The sequence below is a fragment of the Larimichthys crocea genome, chromosome XVIII (assembly GCF_000972845.2).
Source record: "Larimichthys crocea isolate SSNF chromosome XVIII, L_crocea_2.0, whole genome shotgun sequence".
In the NCBI taxonomy this organism is placed as follows: domain Eukaryota; kingdom Metazoa; phylum Chordata; class Actinopteri; family Sciaenidae; genus Larimichthys; species Larimichthys crocea.
Genome location: NC_040028.1, coordinates 19397931 through 19420505, shown reverse-complemented (window position 1 = coordinate 19420505; position 22575 = coordinate 19397931). Strand labels below are relative to the sequence as shown.

The 22575-nt window shown below is 42.2% G+C and overlaps 2 protein-coding genes across 6 annotated transcripts in view; one reads left to right on the top strand and one right to left on the bottom strand.

Moving 5' to 3' along the window:
* Positions 1–9246, top strand: part of klf12b (Kruppel like factor 12b) — a 32722-nt gene extending 23476 nt beyond the window's left edge. For all 3 annotated transcript variants that reach the window (XM_019255768.2, XM_019255769.2, XM_019255767.2), the window contains 3 exons: positions 123–258; positions 6863–7020; positions 7811–9246. In XM_019255768.2, the coding sequence (XP_019111313.1) occupies positions 123–258; positions 6863–7020; positions 7811–7992 (476 nt within the window). In that variant the 3' untranslated portion in view covers positions 7993–9246. The remainder of the gene's footprint in view (positions 1–122; positions 259–6862; positions 7021–7810) is intronic.
* A 7643-nt stretch (positions 9247–16889) lies between these two features.
* klf5b (Kruppel like factor 5b) lies at positions 16890–20686 on the bottom strand. 3 transcript variants are annotated; one of them, XM_019255764.2, is made up of 4 exons: positions 20385–20686; positions 17793–18714; positions 17645–17704; positions 16890–17266 (listed from the first exon to the last, which is right to left on the bottom strand). In XM_019255764.2, the coding sequence occupies exons 2-4, from the start codon at positions 18700–18702 to the stop codon at positions 17088–17090; spliced, it is 1149 nt and encodes a 382-aa protein (XP_019111309.2). In that variant the 5' UTR covers positions 18703–18714; positions 20385–20686; the 3' UTR covers positions 16890–17087. The 3 variants fall into 3 exon arrangements, with proteins under 3 accessions (XP_019111309.2, XP_019111308.2, XP_019111310.2); XM_019255763.2 differs by lacking the exon at positions 20385–20686 and adding an exon at positions 19426–19969; XM_019255765.2 differs by lacking the exon at positions 20385–20686 and adding an exon at positions 19491–19566.
* Between the last annotated feature and the right edge of the window lie 1889 nt (positions 20687–22575).

Sequence of the window (22575 nt, the reverse complement as noted above, 5' to 3'; positions counted from 1 at the left end):
CATCATGTGAAAGTTTGTCATTATCATGAATATGATTCTCTGTCACACACACACACACACACTGAAAATCAAATGAACAAATGTTCCCACTGACTCCTGTGTCCGTGTCCCTGTCCTCTCAGCACACACAGACCACAACGGCCTGTCGCCAAGGCAGATCAAGAGTGACAGCGATGACGACGACCTGCCAAACGTGACCTTGGACAGTGTTAACGAGACCGGCTCCACTGCGCTGTCTATAGCCCGCGCTGTACAAGAGTGAGTATTCTGATCTGTACACGTGTGTGTGTGTGTGTGTGTACTGACCCTAACAGCTCTAAAAAAAAAAAATCCTGTCTTAAGTTGTTATTTCTGTTCTGTCATGTCACAGGAAGATGTTTGCTTGGTGTGGTCTTGATCCTGACACTCCTCTCCTGTTGGCTGCTGGTTAAATCTGGCGATGCGGGAGGTTCAGTTTGTTTTAGTGTTGCAGTATTTTTAGTGCTGGAGGACGGTGTTTCCTCTCAAACTCTCCTCCGGTCACTCAAACAGCAAAGTAGCTGGTTAAAATAAATGCTGCATCGCACCTTGTAGCTGTTAAATCAAATATATATTTATAAAAAGAATGTAAAACGTCACTGCTCGTAGAAAGAGTTTAAGAAATTTATATAGTTATACATAAATGCAGATCTCTGTTTGGTGGCCCTCTTAGGCTGTTAGGTTGAAAATATATTTTCTAAAGAATAAATCAACATCCTGAAACAGTTTGTATTAGGCGTACAAAAAAGCACAGCCCACATTAAGCAGAGAAAGCAGAGCTCTGACCCGGCGTTACAGAGTTCACAGCACAGAGGTTTAAAATATTTTCCCTGACGCTCGCTCACCGTTGGTCACCCTGAACGAGGAGCTTCATTTCCATATAAACTCAGTGTGCTGTGCATATCTTGTGTGCTTTTGTAACTCTCGCACATTCGGATGTATCGGCGTGGGTGTGCATCTATATGCCTGGCTGCATATGGCTCAGACATACTTAATGCCCCGCTCGCTCGTTCGTTCGGCCTACAGATATCACAACTCCTGTGGTGCCAGTCCATCTGTGTTGAATGAAAAAGAAAAGTGGATGACAGCTTACAGTACCCCGATCAGAAACAGGAAATCTGACGCACAGAAAGCATTTGGCTGTGCCCTGCCCTCTTCCCTCCCCGCCGCTGCTGCCCATAAACCCAGAGCAGTCTTAACTAGCCTGGCCAGACTCAAGTTAATGCCCATAGGACTTTTTATTTAGACTAACTGTAAGGAAACTATTCCAGGACTGTGAAAATCCTGCTAATGATGTAGCAACATTAACAAGGCCGAGTCTGACAGTAGCCCAGCTACGCCTGGCTGTGTTTTGGTGGTAACCCTGGCATTGTGTACAGGACTCTGCATTGTCTGATTGTGCGTTGCTGTCTGTGTGAACATCTGCAGAACCGAAACTAAATGAGTTACTGTGGCGGCACTGTGCGACGCATTGTGGGAGAAACAAGTTCTCACTCTGGCTGTGCTTGTTCGGTGGTACAAGTAGAGGGTGCCATGTTTCAGGGAAGACGCTGACACTCTCTCACACACACACACACACACACACAGACACACACACAGACACACACACACTGTAGGACTCAGGTTTCTGTGCAGGTTATTGAAAGGGACAGGCGTGCCCCTGAGTGCCACATGTGGGCACTGGGTGGTCAGAGGAGAACAGGGGTTGGCAGGGCCTAACCTTTCACTGCCCAAGCTTTCACTATGGAGAGAAATCACCAGCCAGGCTTAGCAATGCCCTGCCAGGACCTGCCCACACACTCACTTCTCTGTGTGTGTGTGCAAAGTGCAGACCATGCTGTGTGGTATGAACTCTGTGTGTGTGTGTGTGTGTGTGTGCACGTCTGTGTGTATTAATCCTCCGGTGTGTTTTGCGCCGTATGCATGCATGCACGTGTTTCTCACGCAGTGGACAGAACAGCTGGTTCCAGAAGGAGGTCAGCCATTGTCAACAGGAACACAGACTTGCATGTTTGTCCGTGGAAAACAAGGCGGTCTGTAGTCTCCTTGAGTTACACGTTCGGTTTTAGAGGAAGAAGAATGTGCATTCTGTGTTGACACAACACATGCGCTCCGTGGACATCTGCACTGCAACAGAAGCCGACAGCGCTTCTTTGAAATGTATCAGGCCGTCGCGTCGCTGCTGTGTTTAATTTCTCTCTCTCTCTTTTGGTTTAAACGGTTGCAGCGTCAGCGTAGAGAAATAAACTGGCTTTATGTAATTTTTAGTAGCCACATTTAACACACAGACAGTCGGAATCAGAGAGGAGAAGGGTGAGGGTGGAGGATGGGAGTGCCTGCCTGCAGCTTCCAATCCAGGTATCCATATATAAATAAATGAGTGAAAGGAGAGAGTGAGTGTGTGTGTGTCATGTGCTTCTTGGGCAGCCTTCTCCATATTCATGCGTTTCCCTGGGGACGGGTGGATAGGCTATTGTGGGAGAGCACGAGTGAAAGAGAGGAAGACAGTCAGAGGTGTGTGTTTATGTGTGTGTGTGTGTGTGTGTGTGTGTGTGTGTGTTGGGGTCTGGGGGTTTGTGTTGGAAGGGTTGTCTTTGCTGAAGTCTGGCTCGTCCCCAAGGAGCTGGAGGCCACAGAGCGGAGCAGGTGGAGCGAGGAGAGAGAGATGGGGGGAGTGAGGCAGGGGTAGTATCCTCGGACAGGTACAGGAATGCCCAGTGGGCAGTCTTCCAGTGCACACACACACACACACACACGCACACACAAACACAGTCGCACAGTCCTTTTCCTGTTTTCTTGATAAATCCACTATTACTGCAGGCCTGCTCGAGAGCCGTGCAGTGTGTTGAAACGGGTCTGTTGTCATGACCTTGTTTCCTATGAGAAGTTAGAAAAACGTGTATTGTGTTTGCATTGTGGGAAACCCCTGTTACAGGTGACACACACACACACACACACACACACACTCCCTCGCTGTGTCGTGCGGATAAAGAGAGAGAGAGGGGAAAAGGGGAAACAAAGGAACCAAAACAGAGGTCAGCTCTGTTTGAAATGGTTCTCAGCTGTACTTCCTATTTATCTGCGCTGCTTTGGGAGAAACACAAACACACACATTCACACACATTCACACACATTCACACACATCCACACAGCCGTAACGCCGCGGTGACGCGGAGGTCAAGGCGGTGCGAGCCTGCCCCTGGGCTCACGTGAGAAAATACAACACACTGATTCTCACAACAGCAGCCGTGACATGTGGCATTCGAAACATATCACACAGAAAACTTTATGTTTATTGTTCCTGCCACATTTTTGAACGATTCTGTTATTAATTACACACGCGCGAGGATACTCGTAACTTTTAGTGTGAGCGAGCGCGGTGATCTTTCTACTATGGATTTACACGTACAGTAAGCCTGCTGATATAAATAGCAGCTGAACACTGATAGTAGCATCTTTCAAGACCGCAGTGGTGAAATCTTCTCAACCCACAGAGGAGAGGAAAGCATGAAAAATCCTTCAGCCGTGCTCGAAACATGACGACTTATGAGTTTGTTTTTTGTTTTTTTTACAGCCAGAATGTGGAAAATCTGAAAATTGACGACTGCATTTAGGCTTATCTTCTTTGTCAATTAACCTCGTTATCTTAAATCTTATAACTGCCTCAGTGTGTCAGAAACCAGTGAAAAACTGTCTGTCGCGGAGACGAGAGTGACGTCTTCTGAAATTGAAAACACAGATTTTCCTTTGGCGGTGGTACAAAACAAGAGGGAGCAGATGATTCTCATATTTGAATTACTGAAGGGATAAATGGATGATCAAAATAGTTGGTTAAGTCAAATAAATATTTGATTAATAAGCTGTTGTTCAGATTTTATTGCTATATTTCTTTTTTTTATTTATGTTTTGACTTTAAGGATCCTTAAAATGGGTTTTGTAGTTTCCAGCCTGTAAAGTTTTGTAGTTTCTTTGTTTTGCTGGTGATAACTTTCTGAAATGTTTGTGGACGCATATCTCACACGGTGAAATTTAAACCTGGAGATCTTGAAAACGGAGCAGTGATGACGACAGGCAGGAGGAGAAGCAGCCGTGGTGCATTCAATGAATTCATTTTTTATGAGTTGGTTCGTTGGTTCTTTGTTTTAGGGACCTGTTGAACGTTTCCTCGGTTATATCATCATCACGGAGTCACTTCATGGATGAAGTCAGAATGTAAACATCCGCCTCTTCTGCGAGATGTCTGAGCTCAGAGTCTTTCCACTGTTAATCCTGCCTCTCCTCTCCACTTCACTGCCCTGCACACACACACAGTTCAGATTATTAAAAAGGCCGTACAGTAATGAAAACTTGCTGTTTTCCTTCAGCTTCACGAGTGCGCTTCTTTGCCCGGGTTGTTCAGTTTTGACATCGCGTTGCGGCGTGATATTTTCTGAAACCAGAGGGGAACCGGAGTCCGCTTCATATTTGACCCGTGTGCTCATTTCCTGTACAGCTTCAGATTGGCAGTGAGCCAAGAGCAACAGGTGATCTGTATATATGTTAGTGTGTTTTTCTCTGTGTGTAGATTGCATGAGTCTGCATTTGACAAATCATGCACACACACACAGACAGGAAGTAGATTGTGTGTGTGGTGGAGACAGTTCACGTCTGGCAGCCTCTTGTTTTTCCCTCCTTCACCCTCTCTTACATCTTCTCAATATCCACAGCAGAGACTCTGAGACCTGAAAGAAAAGCAACCACGCTGCTGACAGTTAAATATATCCCACAGATCTTTACTCCTCCCCTCTAGTAAACAGAGATGTTCTTGTTTTCTGTCTCTACTGTATCCTCTTCTCTCTCTCTCTCTCTCTCTTGTGTGTGTCATGACTTTATCTCCACGTGAAACCAGTCAGCAATCACTGGTTCAGACGTGAACTTACTGTACTGACCATCTACCACAACTACCCTCTTTTGTGTCGTTGTTCCTTCCTGGATCTCTCTCTGTGAGTGTGTGTGTGTGTGTGTGTGTGTGTGTGTGTGTGTGTTTACAGCATCGTATTTAGAGAAGTGATGCGTGAGCATGTTTAGATGTAGCACAGATATGATACTACACTACACTGGCAAGTGCTCAACCAAGCTTTGCACGCAAGAGCACACACACACACACACACACTGCTCAGAGTGACAAATTATATAATCAACAGTGATATTGACTAATTATTAGAGAGGAGATGTCACAGCAGAGTGCATCGACGGACAGAAATATTGAACCTCATCGAACAGCGTTGAAAAAATAACTCCTTCATTCCTCCACCTTTGATTGATGAAAGTGCCGGAGCAGTCAGAATACCAGCCTTCTTACCTCATCCGCTTCCTCGGCCGCCGGACGGCAGTGTTACACTGCCACCTGCTGACAGAGCTGCTGCTCCACTGCACGGTGACTGTCTGCTGCACACTGGTTGTGGCCTGTGGTGTTTCATCTTTTATGAAAAAATGAAATAAACAAATAACAAATATTACATTTTCTTTAAATGAAAAGTCTAATTTAAAACACATTTTGAAATATGTGCCTTCATTAGACCAGGAGGGTCAACACAGGTGTTTCCAATGACACTAATTAAGGCTCCGTTCCTTTTATTGCAGCAGAGCCTTAATTAGTGTCATTGGAAACACCTGCGCTGACACGACTGTTTCATGTCCAAAGTTCCTGCTGTGTAGTCACATTCTCACACGTGCACTGCTCACAAAAAAGTTCTGGATATTTGACTTTTGGGTGAAATTTATGGAAACTGTAAAAAGTTCATGCAACAGTGACAGTAGGGCGTTTTAATTATTTAATTTAATTTCTTCATTTATTGAAACAAAAGCTAACAGTGGTGTGTATACCACAACAAAACATTTTAGTGTCTCAGCGTTTTGTCATGTATCGTAACGTCAACAGCGTGATGAAGAGGACTGTTTAAACTGTCACTGAAGCAGAACATTTAGTGGAACGTTCATGGATCAGACACTTGCATGTTGTGCAGTAAGTACTGAGACACTGAACAGTCGGACATTCAAACATTTAGAGAAGGTCAAATTAAAGTTTACCTGTAAAAAATTTCATCCAAAAGCTGAATATCCCGAACTTTTTGTGAGTAGTTTTGGGAGCTAAATGATTTAAGAACGCTGAAACGAGAAATCTCACGTACCACCTTTCCCCCACATTTGCTCTGCTTCTTCAACAGTCAATGATAAATAATCTTATTAGGAATAAACCTGCCTCTTGCGTATCTAACTGTGTCCGAGCAGGGGCAGCCTTCGCTTCTGTATTTTAACGTGTGTCATCATGGTGATACACGGAGACTTGAATATTTTCTGAGGTGACACGTGGTGTAAAAAGTTTGACAAACGCTGCACTGATCTGTTTCTGCAGTCTTGTCTTGTGCCGTTGGACGTCGGTCACAGTTTTTACACGTCAGCATGCAGCTCTGCAGTTCACATCCCAGGATCAGGCAGAACACAAAGACCCAACACTTCACCTGCAAGAACAAGAGACTTAAGTCCTCACTGCAGCAGCTCTTCACTTTATGTCATCTTGCTTCTTTCTAACCCATTTTCCAGTCTGCCTTCATCTGCTACTGTCAGATAAAGGTGTAAAAGTTCATCTCCGGAGATATGCATCCATAGTGTCTTTGAAATCAATCTAAAATACTGTGAACAGCTATTTTAAAATGACTTTGCCAGTACTCACAGCTTGTGCAGCTCCTCACTGTGTGAGAGCAGTGTCCATAAACGGCACATTGTCTGCGCCTCACATCGTTGTGCACGCTCACCATCATGGTCACAGTCTAACGAAGTTCTTTCATGTTCGTTCTTGTTGCAGTTCCATGTCCCCGTTCAGTATTGACAGCATACGGCGCCCCCGGAGGTCAGAGTCACCAGATTCCAAAAAGAGGAGAATCCACAGATGTGACTTCGAGGGCTGCAATAAGGTGTACACCAAAAGCTCCCATTTAAAAGCACACCGGCGGACGCACACAGGTCAGTAGATTTCAACAGTCCAAAGAGATTCACACGCTCTCACTTGTGTAAATATGTAACCATGTGTTAGGGTTACACATTTCAGTCAAAGTTAATGCGGAATCTAGACCCAGGTGCACATAATTCATCCTAAATGTGTCAATAAATGTTTGAAAATGATCATACAGTAGATGTACAGCTGTGTAAATATAATAAGCTGAGGTTGCTCTGAGGTGCTAACCACTGCTCCACCGTGCAAGTCAGCTATAAATCACTTTGCAGACAACGCTCGTTTATTTTCATATCATACCAAAAATGTATCAGCTGTTGAGCTTGTTTTGTGTTTCCTGTTTTATTTTGAAGTTCTCTGTCCCCGTCTGTGTCTTGCATTTCTACTTCCTTCCTTGTTTTTGATCATGCACCTGTCCTTGATGAGTTTCACCTGGTTAATGTAGTTCCCCGTGTTTCTCTGTCTGTCTGCACGTGTCCTGCCTCTGTTCCTGATCTTTGGTTACTTTGTTTTCTTTTGTGTTCAGCCACTGTCATAAGTGATGAGTTTCTTTCTGTGCTCATGCGTGCTTCACTCCTGAATGAACAGAAAACCACCAGGGGCCTGAAAACACTGTCACACAGACCGTTTGTCAGTTATACAAATGTGTGTACACATTACAAAGTAAGGAGTGTTAGACTTTAACACGCACACACACCGGTGTGCTGTTCGAACCCTCTAACGTCTATTACAACAGGTGGAGCTTTCTGTTTGTGAGCTTTGACTTTTGAGTGACAGAGTGTCTTCTGTCGTCCTCCGCAGGGGAAAAGCCATACAAATGCACCTGGGACGGCTGCACGTGGAAGTTCGCCCGCTCCGACGAGCTGACGAGGCATTACAGAAAACACACGGGGGTGAAGCCCTTCAAGTGCGCAGACTGTGACCGCAGCTTCTCCAGATCCGACCACTTGGCCCTGCACCGACGGAGACACATGCTGGTGTGAATCAGACGGAAAGAGAGAGAGAGAGAGAGAGATAAAGAGAGAGATCAACACACACATAAACACACATATACAAACACACTCATATACAAACACACACACAGGCAGGCAGCCGGGGGAGCGGGATCTCCCTATGAATGTTTTTCAGCTGGCCTGGACGCACATCCACACACCTATAGATGCACACACACACACCTTACACAAACACCTTATACACACACTCTCATCCGTCATGAAGGAGGGAAGATGGAGAGGTGGAGCACAAAACAGGGTCACTTCTGGATCCTCCTTGGTTTGGAAGGAATTAGACGGCAGGATCTGTTATTGTCATTGTTTGGAGTTTTAATAGGGAACTGTCTTTTACAGCACTGTTTGTAAATGTTTCACTTTGATTTTTAAGATGAACTCGCACTCTTTATTTGGACAAAAAAAAAAAAAATTATATATAATGCAATCGCAAAAGTTGTCTCTTTTTTTTTTTTGGTATCTCTCTTTTTTTTTCTTCCTTCTTTTCATCATTGTTCGGCTGCTTTTTCCAGCATTCATAATGTGAACGACCCCCGATTTTACAGAATGGGATTTCCCCGCGTGTGCAGAAAGACGTGTTGGACTGGATCACGCAGGAAAGGCCTCGGTTGGAGTTTAAAGGCAGTATTGTTGCGCCTCTGTGAGTCTGATTCGTGACCATCAGAGGGCGCAGTTTCACCACGGATTTCTTTTTTTTGCCCCTGCTGGAGCCTTCATTGCTGAGCTGGACGACTTTCACCTTTTTTCCTCACAGCCGGCTGACTAATAAATGACTTTTATCTGGAATGGAACAACCTCATCGACACTGATCAGTCATTGCTTTATTTCCTCCCCCAAAAAACTAACAAACTGGACATGCATCATCATCATCATCATCATCACACCAGCATAAAAAACCACCCGCTCACAGGCCCGGACGACTCCCTCCAAATCCCATCAGTGCTATTCTTTATGTTTGAGCCTCTTTTCCTTTAAAAAAAACAGACAAAAAAAATCTTTGGTGGGTTTCGTGCTGTGATTAGCAATCAGTAAAGTGCAATCTTAAAGGATAAATATACTTTCAGTATGACAACGTTTTAGTTTTTTTAGTTTTTTTTAAATGCCTGCTTATTGTTTGACTGAAAAATTCAACCCCTCATGTACAGAGAACTTTGAAACAATCAGAGGAGATATCCAGTATGTGAAAAGAAAAAAAAAAAAAATAGAGGCACCTTACAGACTCTGCTTTCACTCGGTCCTGATCTGTTTTATTTCATTTTTTATTATTCTGTTTTCTCAGCTGGGTTTGACAGTGAAAAGGAACTCGCCTTGTGTTTTTTCTTTTTTGCACAGCAGCACTTGAACATAAAGCTGAAACTGACGTCGGCTGCAGTGTTACAGGGATAAAGCGTGGTACCCCCCGGTGTACAATACAGAAGAAGCAATATGTTACTGAACAAAGTGATGAGAAGGAGACGTCGACCTCCTCTTTGTTCTGTTTGCTGATGTCAATATCGTTGGGCAGAGGAGGAGGAGGAGGAGGAGTTCCTCAAACTGGGCCAAACTCCTCGCCTCGCCTCGCCTGGCCCTGTACCACCACGACTCCCTCTGTTTGATTGGTTTAATCTGACGTGTTGTTGTTTGTCTCAAATGCAGACAGTCGCTTGAAATGTTCTCACCTCTCCAGACCAGATATACAGTGCTGCTCATAAGTTTACATCCCCTTACAGAATTCATGGTTTCTTGCCCATTTGTAAAGAGAAAATGAATGACGACACAAAAACCTTTTTTCCACATGTGTTTTTTTTTATTGTGAAAACAAAATAACAACAGAAATGACCCAAATTACCCTGATCTAAAGTCTTCAGTTCCTCTTACTTTCCATTTCTTAATTAGTGTTTGATCAGTGCTGACAGGCATTATCAAATGTTTGGCAATTTTCTTTTATCCCTTTCCTGATCTGTACAGTTGTACGACCGTTTCTCGCAGATCCTTTGGCAACTGCTTTGCTTTTCCCATGATTCTGCATCCAAGACATCAGAACAGCACCACCCGAGGGATACAAGGGTTTCTCAGGAGTCCAGCAACTCACTGACTTGAATACACACCCACTAATTACAAGCAAACAGATCACAGGTGAAGATAGTTACCTTTAAAAGCCATTCAATCCCAACTGTTTCAAGTTAGGTGCAGGTTATCAGGCTGAATTACAAAGGTATGTAACTTTTGATCAGGGTGATTTAATAGTTTCTGTTGTCATTGTGCTTTGAAAAGAGTAAACACAGATATTTCACAATACATGGCTTTGGCCAACCACTATCCAAGAGTGAAAGAAAAAACATTTTGTGTTATCATTCATTTTCTCTAAGAAATGGCCAAGAAACAAAACATGGTGTCGGGGTATGTAAACTTATGAGCAGCACTGTATGTTCAAATTATTATCATGCACCCGAGATTTGGTTCAGCACTGTATGTTCAAATTATTATCATGCACCCGAGATTTGGTTATAAAAACACTGACAGATGAAGGAATCACACATGCACACACACACCTACAAAAAAACAAAACACACACACATGCATGAATACATTTCCGTACGTCCAGTAAGAGATGCATTTACTGGCAGAGATCACTTATCCTCAATCAGGAAAATTCGATTAAAAAGTATATTTTTACAGTCATAATAACAGATATTTTCCAATACTCTTCTTGCTGTGTAAGACCCGCAGACATAAAAGGAGTATCAGGACAACTCGTATTATCTGATAGTGCTGCCGCTAAATGCATCTGTTGGAGCGACGCCAGTAAAGAAGAAACCTTTTTTTTTTCATAATAGCGCCTTGAAAAGCACACACACACTCACACACACACACACACACACACACACACATCTGCACACATCATCTGCAGTAAAAGTAGCTAAATCCTGGAAGTCCACACACACACACACACACACACACATGCATGTGTGACACCTCCCCACACCAGAGAATCATTTATTTATGTATATTGTTTGTGCACACGTCATCATTATTGCCCGGTTGTATTATCATATCAAAAACAAAAAAAGCAAAAAAGCAAAAAAAAAAAAAAGCATATCAGCACCTTGTTTGTTTTTATTAGTATGATTTTCAAATTATTTTATTTCAGATGTCAATTTATAAACAAATAATCGTCATCATATTTTATCATCCATATAATGTATGAGAACATTTTATTATTATTGATGGGGCACTTCGTCATTTGCATATAACTCTTTTTCTTCTGTAAAAAGGATCTTTTGAAATGTTGTAATATATGTGATAGTGAAGATAAAAAAACTTATTACAAAGTTCTACAGCCTGTATATACATTGGAATAAATAGGGCTTTTGATTAGTAGATGCAGGAAATACATTTATACATGTAAAGTCTTTTTTCAGAGACTGTAATTTATCTAATTTGATATACAGTGAAATGGGGCTAATGGTGTGTTCATCATGTAAATTATCATATGTGATGTTATATATAACAGTTTGCTTTCTTTGGTTTGTGGTTTAAATAAGTTCATGATCAAATCATTTTTTATTCCCAAGGCTGAACCAGTGTTTGCTATAATTAACAAATTATTTATATATACAACCACCGTATTAAGGTACTCGATTCCCTGCGTGTGCTATTTTGCTATACCCGGAAATACAAGAAATTATATCGATGGAGCACATATCAAACACCACGTGTACTCTAGTATTCAGCAGTATGACGTTGCATGCCTTAATACACCTGTTTTGTTTTTGCTCAATTCAATTAGACTTGAATACGGTGTCTCCACACACAAGGACAGGGTGTTATTATTATTATATATTTCCCTTCAGCATCTCTTTCCTCATTTTAAAGCATAATTTTGTAACGGTAACCAGGGTCAAAGTTATGCAATAATAATAATAATAATAATGAATAGTGCCTCATATTGCAAACTTGTAATATCATCTGCTCTGTGCAGAGTTTAGATTTCAACATTGTGTTGTTCAAATTAATCAATTTCAAAAAAAAATTTTTGGAGAAAGGAAATAAAAGCACAGACGACATTTATGCAAGGCGGACCTCTAACGTTTCACTTTTTCTCGCACTGAGCCTTATGCCATCGTGTCAAACTGCAGCATCCTCCCATAACAACACTTTCACGGGCTTGTTTATAGCTTCGCGTTATCACTTTGCTTGCAATAAGTCACTTCTCCTCTGAAGGGGGGAACAAAAACCAGGAGTTACTAAAGGAAGGCCTCTCGATGTTTCAGCTTCATCGTCACACGAATTCAAACATAGTGACTCCGAGGACTCGTACTCCTCACAGGGGTTCAAAAAGAGAAAAAGAATAAATCCTGTGGGCTGGGATTCTGGCTGTAGAGTGACGCCTTTGTTAATGAATACTGATCTTACACTTCTCTATCAGTTCAATATCTATTTTTTACTTTCTGTGTAACATCTGCTTTTGAGTTTGAAGATTTAAGTAGTGAAGCCAATGCCTTTTTTTTTCTGTTGTTTTTTCAAGTTTGCTGATATTACGTACAGTAATCGTTGTTCCTGTATTTATGTAAAGTGAGTGTAGTGTAAACATATTCAGATCTTTTCATTCTTACCGTACAAAGTTTTAAAAAAAAAATACATTTAAAAAAAAAAAATTGTGATATTGCTCAGCATCGCTTTCAAAAAGGGAGATTCATGGAATTCCACATCTGTAAAAGAAATTTTGAATCCTGATATTTTTGGAAAAACTTCAAGAACAGGTGTCCTTTTTTTTTTCTTTTTCTTTTTTCAAATTTTATTTTATTCTTTTTATTTTCCTCTGTTACACTTTTCTTTTCTCCAAGAGTTGTTTAAGTATCCAGTCAGTGTTTTTTGCCTTTTTCTCTGTATTTTTCATATGGATGGAGCTGTGAAATTAAAAAAAATAAGTTCAAACATATACATGTATATCAATATGAATGGAGGCATGAAGGTTAATAAAGTTGCATTTTGTATGTAACACGCTGGTATGGAGCTTAGTTGCTATATCTACGACTGAGACGGGTCGGCATGCGGGTTTCGATGTCGCCGGGACATCTGAGCACTGTACTCGCATTCTCTGGCATTCAGAAACCTAATCGTGGTATTAGGGGAGGCATTTTAAATTATAGGCGGTGTACAATACAGTAGCTTGTACGCAGAGGACATCTGATCACCACAAGAAGAGGAGAAAATCTTCCAAAAAAATATGTCAGTACCTGGAAATCCACAAGGATCCAAATAAAACATCATGTACGTCTGTGTGATATCATGTTGCTTTGTTATTATCTCATACCAATAGAGTGGTATTTTAAGAACTGGCATGTTATAACACAGCGTGTAGTGAATACAGTTTCAGAGAACAGGTTGCACTTAAAAGAAAACGCCCAGTACATCCTGTGCAGCACTCTATTATATCTGGATCTGGATGAATGTTTCTGTCAGCCGGCAAAGGATTCACATGATTACAATAACAACATTTTCAATTCCCACTCCACGAAGCATCTCGCTGTGCAGTATACATCGCATGCGTGATTTATCACTCACAAGAGCCTTTGCTCTGTGAGGCTTTACTGTACGAGCAGGGTACAGTACAGTGAGCAGAAGCTCGACGTTAGAAGAATCTTCAGAGTGCTCGGGACAAGCTCAAACAGCTTCTCGGCTCACCTCTGCGGTGACTCACGTCCAGGACATTTTCCAAGAGTGAAAGAACAAAACAAAAGAAGCTCTCTCGCTGTTTTGTTTTCATGACGTAGAATTGTTAGTTGGAACAAGTGCATTCAGGGCGTGATCCGGAATAATTATTATTAAACAGCTGAAGCCAAATCGCGTGTTCGTGCTGTTTGTGGTTTGAGATTATTCCACGTAAATGTCTTTGAATCTCTTTTCATTTATAATCAGAACATCTATTTGGAACGATTTCAATCTCTAATTGTAACTTTACACCTTTGTAAACAAAGAATTAAAACTTAATCAATCACTCAGTTTTAATCAAACAACTGTTTTCTGATGTTACACCCTTCTGATTTAAAATCAGTTTCTCACATCCTGACTGATCATTTGTATCCATGTCAGTGTTCATTTAGAGATGTAACATAAGAATGTTTACATTAGTGTATAATCACCTGAAAATCAGCCTCTGAATGAGACTTTTATATCTACAGACGCTGGCGGTCCTCTTCTATGTTGAACCGTTAAAGTCCGTGTGAAGGCAGTTCTGAGTTTTCTTTCAAAACACATTAAATATGTTGGACAATAGTTGCTGAAAACACGTGAAAAGACTTATTTACTGAAATGTGGAGTTAGAGGTTCAAACAGTTTTTCACCAGTTTTCAGGATTTTGTGGGCGGTCCTTAAAGGGTGGCTCGATGACACGCCGAGGCCACCCTGAGCAGAGAGACAGAGATGAATTCATCTCAGCTCAGAGTGTTTCAAAGTTAGTCATGTCATTTTCTGAACTCATCCGACACGTTTCAGTCGCGAGAATTCATTTTTACCCGATTTCATAAACTTGTCGATGTTTTTAATCATTTAAATTTGGCTGGGTGGTTAATAACACTTTGTTCTTCGGTCTGATAAACTAAGAACACATATTTATCATGACTTTACATTAACTTTAATATTTGTACAGCAGCCCAGAATGGACAAACTGAACACTGGCTCTAGATAGAGGGTGAGGAGACAGGGTTGCAATCAACAACTGAACTGCCAGATGCCACGAAATCCTGCACAACAGGCTGGATATAATACTGTGACACTGCGCTGAAAATAGACTGCAGTCATCAAGCATCCAAAGCTTAATCAGTAAAATAAATGTAATGTGGAAACATACGACTGCTCCTCCCACCATGTAAGAAGGAGCGCTACCACAGGTCCTTCATTCCGACACATGTCAGCATGACTTCATGACCTTCTTCTATACATTCATCATTTATGAATCATTTATTATCTGTATGCATGGAAAGTGTATATAAAGAGATAACTCCTGTTATGATTAGGTGCTATATAAATAAAATCACGCATTCAAAAAAACAAATATTCAACACAAAACTTTTATTTGCACTGTGCGCGTCATAGCACATTTGATCCGTTTGGACTACGTCGTCATGTTATGAAGCTATGACACAAAATATCGTAACGCCTTTCTCGTCCAAATATTTGTGTGTGCGTGTGTGTGTGTGTGTGTGTGTGTGTGTGTATTTTAAAAGTATTGCAACGATTCACTGGCACGTACTCCGCTGAGCTGCTATCTTGGCTGGCTGGAGAAAGTGATGACAGTGTCGAGACTGTGACGATATTCTATAATTTGATCCTTCGTAGCCAAAATAAAATTTAAAAAATAAAATAAAATAAAAAAAGTTTAAAATCTTTACACACCCGGAAACATTCAATGGATTGTATCCTCAGACAGCAGATACAAAATATATACATCTTAACAAATCAATTTTGTTCAACCTGACTCAAATTATAAAGAAACTTGGTCATAAATATAGATTTTAGAAGAGTACCTGAAAAAAGAACTTTGTCCCTTCATCCAAAAAAAGACAAAAAAAATAAAAAAAGCAGTTAAAGGCACTTTTCAGAAGGTGTTTGTGGATCGTAGTCGAAGAAACCAAAAAAGCTTCACGCAGACGTTCAGACCGGCGGGTGCTCGGTCTGAATCTAAAAAAAGAAAAGGCAGACGTTACTTTGAAACCACTTATGAAGACAAATCATCAGTAATATGATTCCTAATGTTCGGATACGTAATTAGCTACCGAGGCAAAAAAAAAAAATCGAGTGGGTCTCGATCTGTCTGTCGAGAAACGTCATCGACTCGGAGCTCTCCTCCGATGGCGTCGAATCGACAAAAACAAGCCTATAAATCTGGCAGTGTTAGACTCATGCTGTGAGCACTGCATTCACCACGTGGCTCGCAAACAGCGCTGCGTTCATATTTCGTATATTTCGTCCCACGACTGCGTCCTTTAATAAATCCACGACTTGCTTATGTACAACTTTAACTTTAACTGCTGTTACCTTCTATGTTACACATACACGCACACACTTTAGTTAGTCCTTAAAAAGACTTGCTGGCTAAAACAACAACACTCTTTAACCTTCCAGTTCATATCTGCGCTTACAGTATGGCAGTTTGTTACTTAGGTTAATTGGATAAATGCCCATAAATGACATGTCAGTGTTGACATGATCTGTACAGTTTATGCACTTTGAAACCCAAAAAAAAAAATTATACGGGACAGGATTAGGGCCACATGTGAACAATTTATCTGAGTTCTGACTTTATTCTCAGAATTCATTTTTCTAACTCAGAATTTTTATTTTTTTAAAGATTATTTTTGGCCTTTTCAAGCTTTATTTTGATAGAGACAGCTAAAGAGTGACAGGAAATGTGGGGAGAGAGAGAGACGGGGGAATGACATGCAGGAATGCGGGAAAGAGCCACAGGTCGGATCCGAACCCTGGGCTGGGACTGAGCTACACACTGTCCCCAGAATTTTGACTTTTAACCTCAAAATTCTGACTTTAAAATCAAAAATCTGACTTTCAAACTCAGAGTTTTTACTTTAAAACTTAGAATTTTGTCTTTAAAACTCAAAATTCGGACTTTAAAATAATAAATCTGACTTTAAAATCAGAAATCTGACTTTCAAACTCAGAGATTTACTTTAAAACTCGAAAATCTGACTTTCAAACTCAAAATTCTGACTTTAAAATCAGAAATCTGACTTTAAAATCAGAAATCTGAGATGATGTGGCCCTTATCCTGTTCCGTAAATTTCATTAGATCATTAGATTTGGCAAATTACTTTTGACTGACACCTCTCCGGGCATACATGTGGAAATAAAATAAGGCAACAGTATATATTTGATTTTTTTTTTTTTTTTTTTTTACAATAAAAGAAACAATTACTTGTGGGCCAGCACTGCTAAGAATGTCTCCACTGGGGAGCGAGTGGAATAATCCACAGTTTAATCTGTTTGTTTGCTGAGACGTGAGAAGTCCACGTTGACTGAAAACTAAAAACTTGATTTGCAGGAGAGGTTTTCTTTCTTTCTTTTCTTTTTTTCTAGCTCTGGTGTCTCTTCATGTGCAGGGCCAGATGATCGGAGCGGGAGAAGCAGCGGTTGCACACGCCGCACTGAAAAGGCTTCGCCCCGGTGTGTTTCCTGAAATGGCGAGTCAGCTCGTCAGAACGGGCGAAGCGCCACTCACATCCCTCCCAGGAGCACTGGTACGGCTTCTCTCCTTCAAACACACACATGTGAAAAAATATAGAAGGCAAACGAGGCTACAGCAGACACGCAACACACATTCCCCTCAATAAATAACATGACCTAAAAAGTATGGATCATTTCTATGTATCTCAAAACTGATGAATGAGTTTTGATGATGGAAAAAAAATCCCAACCGTGAGCCATAAATCACAGCGTGTCCTGTCTCTCTCTCTGCCCCCTTTATGAGAGCTGCAGGGTTTTTATGTGATTTGACAGCAGTGAGATGTGGGCCAGGTCTGTCAGCAGACAGAATGTATCTGCATGCCAAGTACATTTTTTCTGCATGGCAACATCTTCCAACTTTTCACCCCCCAAAAATAAGAAATGCAACTCCAACAACATTTTTTACCTGTGTGGGTCCGTAGATGAGCTTTTAAATGAGAAGACTTGGTGTATACTTTCTTACAGCCTGAAAAGATAAAGAAGAAGGAGCTCATTAAGATCAGAATATTGTTCTCTCAGCTGGGTGTGCCTAAAAAATCAGAAGCAACGCTCACCTGGGACGTCACAGTGGTGAATCCGTCGTCTCTCCAGATCAGGATTATTCCTCCTGTTGTTCTTAAACAGAGCCGACTGGGCCAACACCGGGGAAAGCGGGCCGACACCTGCCGACGTCTGAACTGGTGTCAGGGTTGGACGCTGGACGTGCACAGGACCCGGGCTTTGGACTAATCCACCGCTGGAACTCTGGTCTTGGCTTTGGATTGGCGCTGCGCTAGAAGTTTGCCCCGGATCGACGGGATTGTTACGGGTCTGAAAAGTTAACTTAGAGGCGATGCTGGCTTCGTAGGAGGGAGGTGGGGACAGAAGGAGCTCCTTCCCCCTGTCTGGACTCGAGGGCTCAGAGTTCGGCGGAGAAGGGGGCAGATAGGTCGGTCTCTGCTGATGGCCTGCGTGTTGTCGGAAACATTCATTCTGAGGGCTGCTTGCGGGTTTGGCAGAATTCTGAGTGTGGACGTGCCCGATGGGAAGACTTAACGAGGGCATGGGGATGGAGTTCAGCTGCGACCCGTGAACGAGCTGCTCCAGGTCAGAGTTCAAAAGCTGAAACAGGGGAACATCCTGGAAATCTGGCACTTCCTGCTTGATGAAAAAGTTACCACTACCTGCGTCGGCCGTGCCGTAAACACCCGGGTACTCTGGGAGCGCCGGCGGCCCCGCCGCCCCGTTGCCCTGACAGGCGGCGTGCATCAGGGAGTGCGGCGGCTCCGTTTTGATCTGTCTCACGGTCCTGCAGAGGCCGGGGCGCAGGTATGTGACGTCAGGGAGGAGCAGGCTCATGTTGACGCTGTAAGGGGAGGCGAAGTCCTCTGAGAAAGGCGGCTCCAGCATCAGAGCGCCGCCGTCCCTGCACAACATTTTGGGATTTACTACATCCTGCTGGTGCGGAGACAGGTAGCTGTCCATCTCGGATTTACCCTGCGAGACAGAAGAGAAGGGGGTGATCAGTAAAGCAGAGATGAGAGATTCAGGGTGTTGGATAGATGCACAGCCATGTGGGACCCCTAGTTGTCTTCACCCACAGTTCTCCACTTGTAGTCCTAATGAAGCATCACAGGACAAACACTGTTGTGCACACATTAGGGTCCTGCACTGCCACCTCCACCACCTCCACCCTCCTTTTTTTACAAGCAGCAGACGCCCTCCTGAAACGCTCCAGCCGGGCTGAAATTAGAACATCCAGTTGCTGCTGCTGCTGCTGCTGCAGCGTTATTTATCTCTTCAGAGCAAGTTTGTGCTGCTGGGAGCTGCAAACGTTTCACATCACATCCCTCCATTCCTGTTTTTTGTTTTTTTGTGCCTTTTTCCAGCCCCGCTTGTGATTCAAACAGCATCAGTGCAGGACGGATTTCAGTCACGTGTTTGGGATAATAGCTGTGAATATTAGAGCAAACACACACACACACACACACACACACACACGGGCCTGCCTCCATTATTTAGGCTTAGATCTGACAATGAAAACAGCCTGTTTTTTTTTTTTTTGCTCTCATCAGCAGCATCTCTACATCCAAAGCAGCAGCAGCAACTCAGATCAGTAAGCAGTGTGTGTGTGTGTGTGTGATGCTCTGATGCAAAAAAAAAAAAAACATAAATAAATAAAAAATAAATAAATGCAATCCCTCCTACCAAATTATAATCATGAAAAGAGGAAGTTCCCGGCATGTTACAGAGCACTTGTCCATGGTCTTCACCTCTCAGACCGTCGGCTGTCAGTGGCGGTGCGGCGGGGTTGGTTTTACGGAGAAACTGCGCGTCCTGCCCCGGAGCAACCCAAACATTATTCCTCACGGCAGCGGCCATAAAAGCGCAGAGAGAGACACAAAAACTATCCGAGATCTCTCACAGATAAACGAAGCATAGGTATTTCTTTTGTTTTCTGAGAGATAGAGACAGAGAGAGAGAGAGAGAGCCAGCTGTCAAACGTTCATTCTCTCTATTTTTTTTTTTTTTTTTTTTGCGCTGGCTTGTCAAATTACGCAACTGCGTGGAAACGGCGCGTCTCCTCTCCGCAGGGCGGGGCTGAACATGCACAAAATAAACAGGACAAGCGAGCGTAGATCAGGAGGGACACGCCTAATGTAATGAATACTGAGGTCTGTGCGGTGTGATGAGGTGAAATGGTTCGAAGGTTAGAAGAAGAAATGACACGTGGGAGGGTTAAAAAAGAAAAAAAAGGAGGTGTCAGTGGATCTGGATCTGGATCAGGTCTGATGTGCCTCCTTTAACACCTTTTTTTTGATTCTGTCTGACCTTCCAGTGACGTGTCAGTGTCTCACCTGCCACCTCAGCCAATCAGCTTCACTTTTTTTCCCCCTATCATCTAATGTAAACTTTTTTCTTTCTTTATTCTGAGCCGGCACTGACTGACTGACTGCTCCTGGTCTCCTGGTCTGGCATGTTAAAAACGCCACTGCAGTGCAGCTGTCTGTCAGGACTGCATACTTGATGCCAACATTCCTGAGCCAGCAGCACACACACACACACACACACTCACACACACTCACACATATACTACTGCCAGTGGATGTTTCCATCAAAATAGCTCAGCATTTCACTCAAACGCACGGTGTGGGGGTCACACTTACATTCAGCAGCGATGATCTGCAGTTGTCCAAACTTTGCTCCCTGGAATAAACCTGCTGCGTTTATTTTGCACCCTGTTTACGTGTCTTCTTCTTCTGGTGACCCTGCAGGAACTCTTGACATGTTTCTTTACATCCTTTTAGATACACACCAGATTTCTGGCTTCCGAAAAGAATCACAAAATCCAACCTCCAAACCTCAAAGCCTGCGTCTTTAGAGATCACGGTGACAGCAGCTTTATACCTCAGCTTAACAGAGACAGAACTCACTTGACAAGTGTTGTTTTTTTTCCCACACAGGTGTACAGAGTATTACCCCATGTCAGTGCAACATGCTGGAACTGGAAACACAGGTATGCCACAACCTTGGCACCGATGTGGACAAAGACTTATGCAGCATTACATTATAATAATAAATAAAAAAAAAAAGAATCACTGTCATTTAGTGCCACTCCCATCCATGTTTGACTTCAGGCAGTTTCTGTCCTCTTATTAAAATGTTGTAACTGCACCCACTGTAGGCCTGACTCAACAGGCTTTGAAAGCGAGGTTAGATCAGGTCATAGGTGGATAAAGCTTAAAGTAATCACACAGCATATGGAAAAACACATTTCTTACCATGCGTACATGTTCATCTGTTGCTTTTTATTTGAGTTTGTAAGTGACAGATCTTTGCAGCGCAGGACTCGGCTGTGAAAGTCATTTTCTTCTTATAAATTCATCATCAAAACAAGTTTTTAAAATCCTTTAACCTCCTCTGAACTCACCCTAATTTGTTATATTTGACTTATAATTTTAATCTAACATATTTTCCCACCTTTTGTTAGTGTGTCACACGTGTTCTGCTGAACTTTTTAAAACAAAACTAAGAAAATAAATCAAATATATTATGGTTTTGATTACACGACACAAACATCATCAGGACGAGCGCTCGCCAAAAGAAAATATCCATATTTTTTCATGAGTCAGTAAGATAAATAAATAAAAATAAATATATCTGAAAACATATTCAAATGACTGCTGATCATCCAATTAGGAGCTGACTGATTGGCCGTCATGTGCTGACCTTTCAAAGTGCAATCTAAATCCATGGATGTCTCAGCTCCAAGAGGAGCAACTGTCATTCTTGGCCGTGGCTCTTCCTGTACGGCGAATGTGAGCCGAGCCCTCCTTCCATATCGCCCACCCCCCAACGTATTAAAAAACCCTCACAATATGCCCAACAACTGCACAGCGGAGGAGAGAGAATGCACGGTATGTGCTTACAGCATCACAACTCCTCTCTCCTCTGCGCTCTCTCTCTCATGGACTAATATGGCCAGGGCCAAGAGGGGATAGGACAATAAACACATGAAGCACACAGCGTGTGTGTGTGTGTTTTTATTTTGAAAGGCTAAAATAACTTTCTGTAAGCAGATTGAGTTATTTCTTGTGCTTTGTGTTTATGGATGTGACTATCACATGTGTGTATACAGAGTGTGTGTGTGGCTATCCTATCCGTGTTTTGCCCATTAATAATATTAAATGTTATGACACTGGGTGTAACACAAGAAATACAAACAAATCTTATGCTCTATATATAGTCTGTCTTGGAGCAGGTGCTTGGCACTCCCAGCAGAGGGCAATGGTCAGCTGCAGTGGAACTGGTGTGTGTGTTTTTTAACGTACTGCTGAACCATCAAACTGTTAATGCGTCCCACTTTTTATACCGTGTGTTTCATTACTTTCCACAGAGCCGGTGAGTGGGAAACAAGCAAAGTGATGCCTGTTTTTATGAAGTCAGTTGACACTTTTATTTAGATTTTTTTCCCCCCTCACACACACACACACACACAGTGTCTTAAAGTGTTTTTTATGACACGTGAGTTACCTTTAAAACAAAGATTATTTTCATTTCACGTTTCAATACGAGCATCTTAAACACGGCGTGTGCATTTTTCTTTGACTTTCCATACTCTCTTTTAAAAACCTCCAGCACAGGCACTCAGAATTATAATTTATTTGATGTCAGCTTTTCAAAGTCTGCCCTTGAAAAAAAAAAAAAGATTAAAAAAATAGAAAATAGAATCAATAATTTCTTCTTTGGCTTTATTATTTCGTCTCAAGTTTTGGCTGCGTTACAAGCTTGGCTTGTTGACTCTGTGCGGCATTTATCTGATCTGACACAGTTTCATTAGGCATTAGTAATCATTTC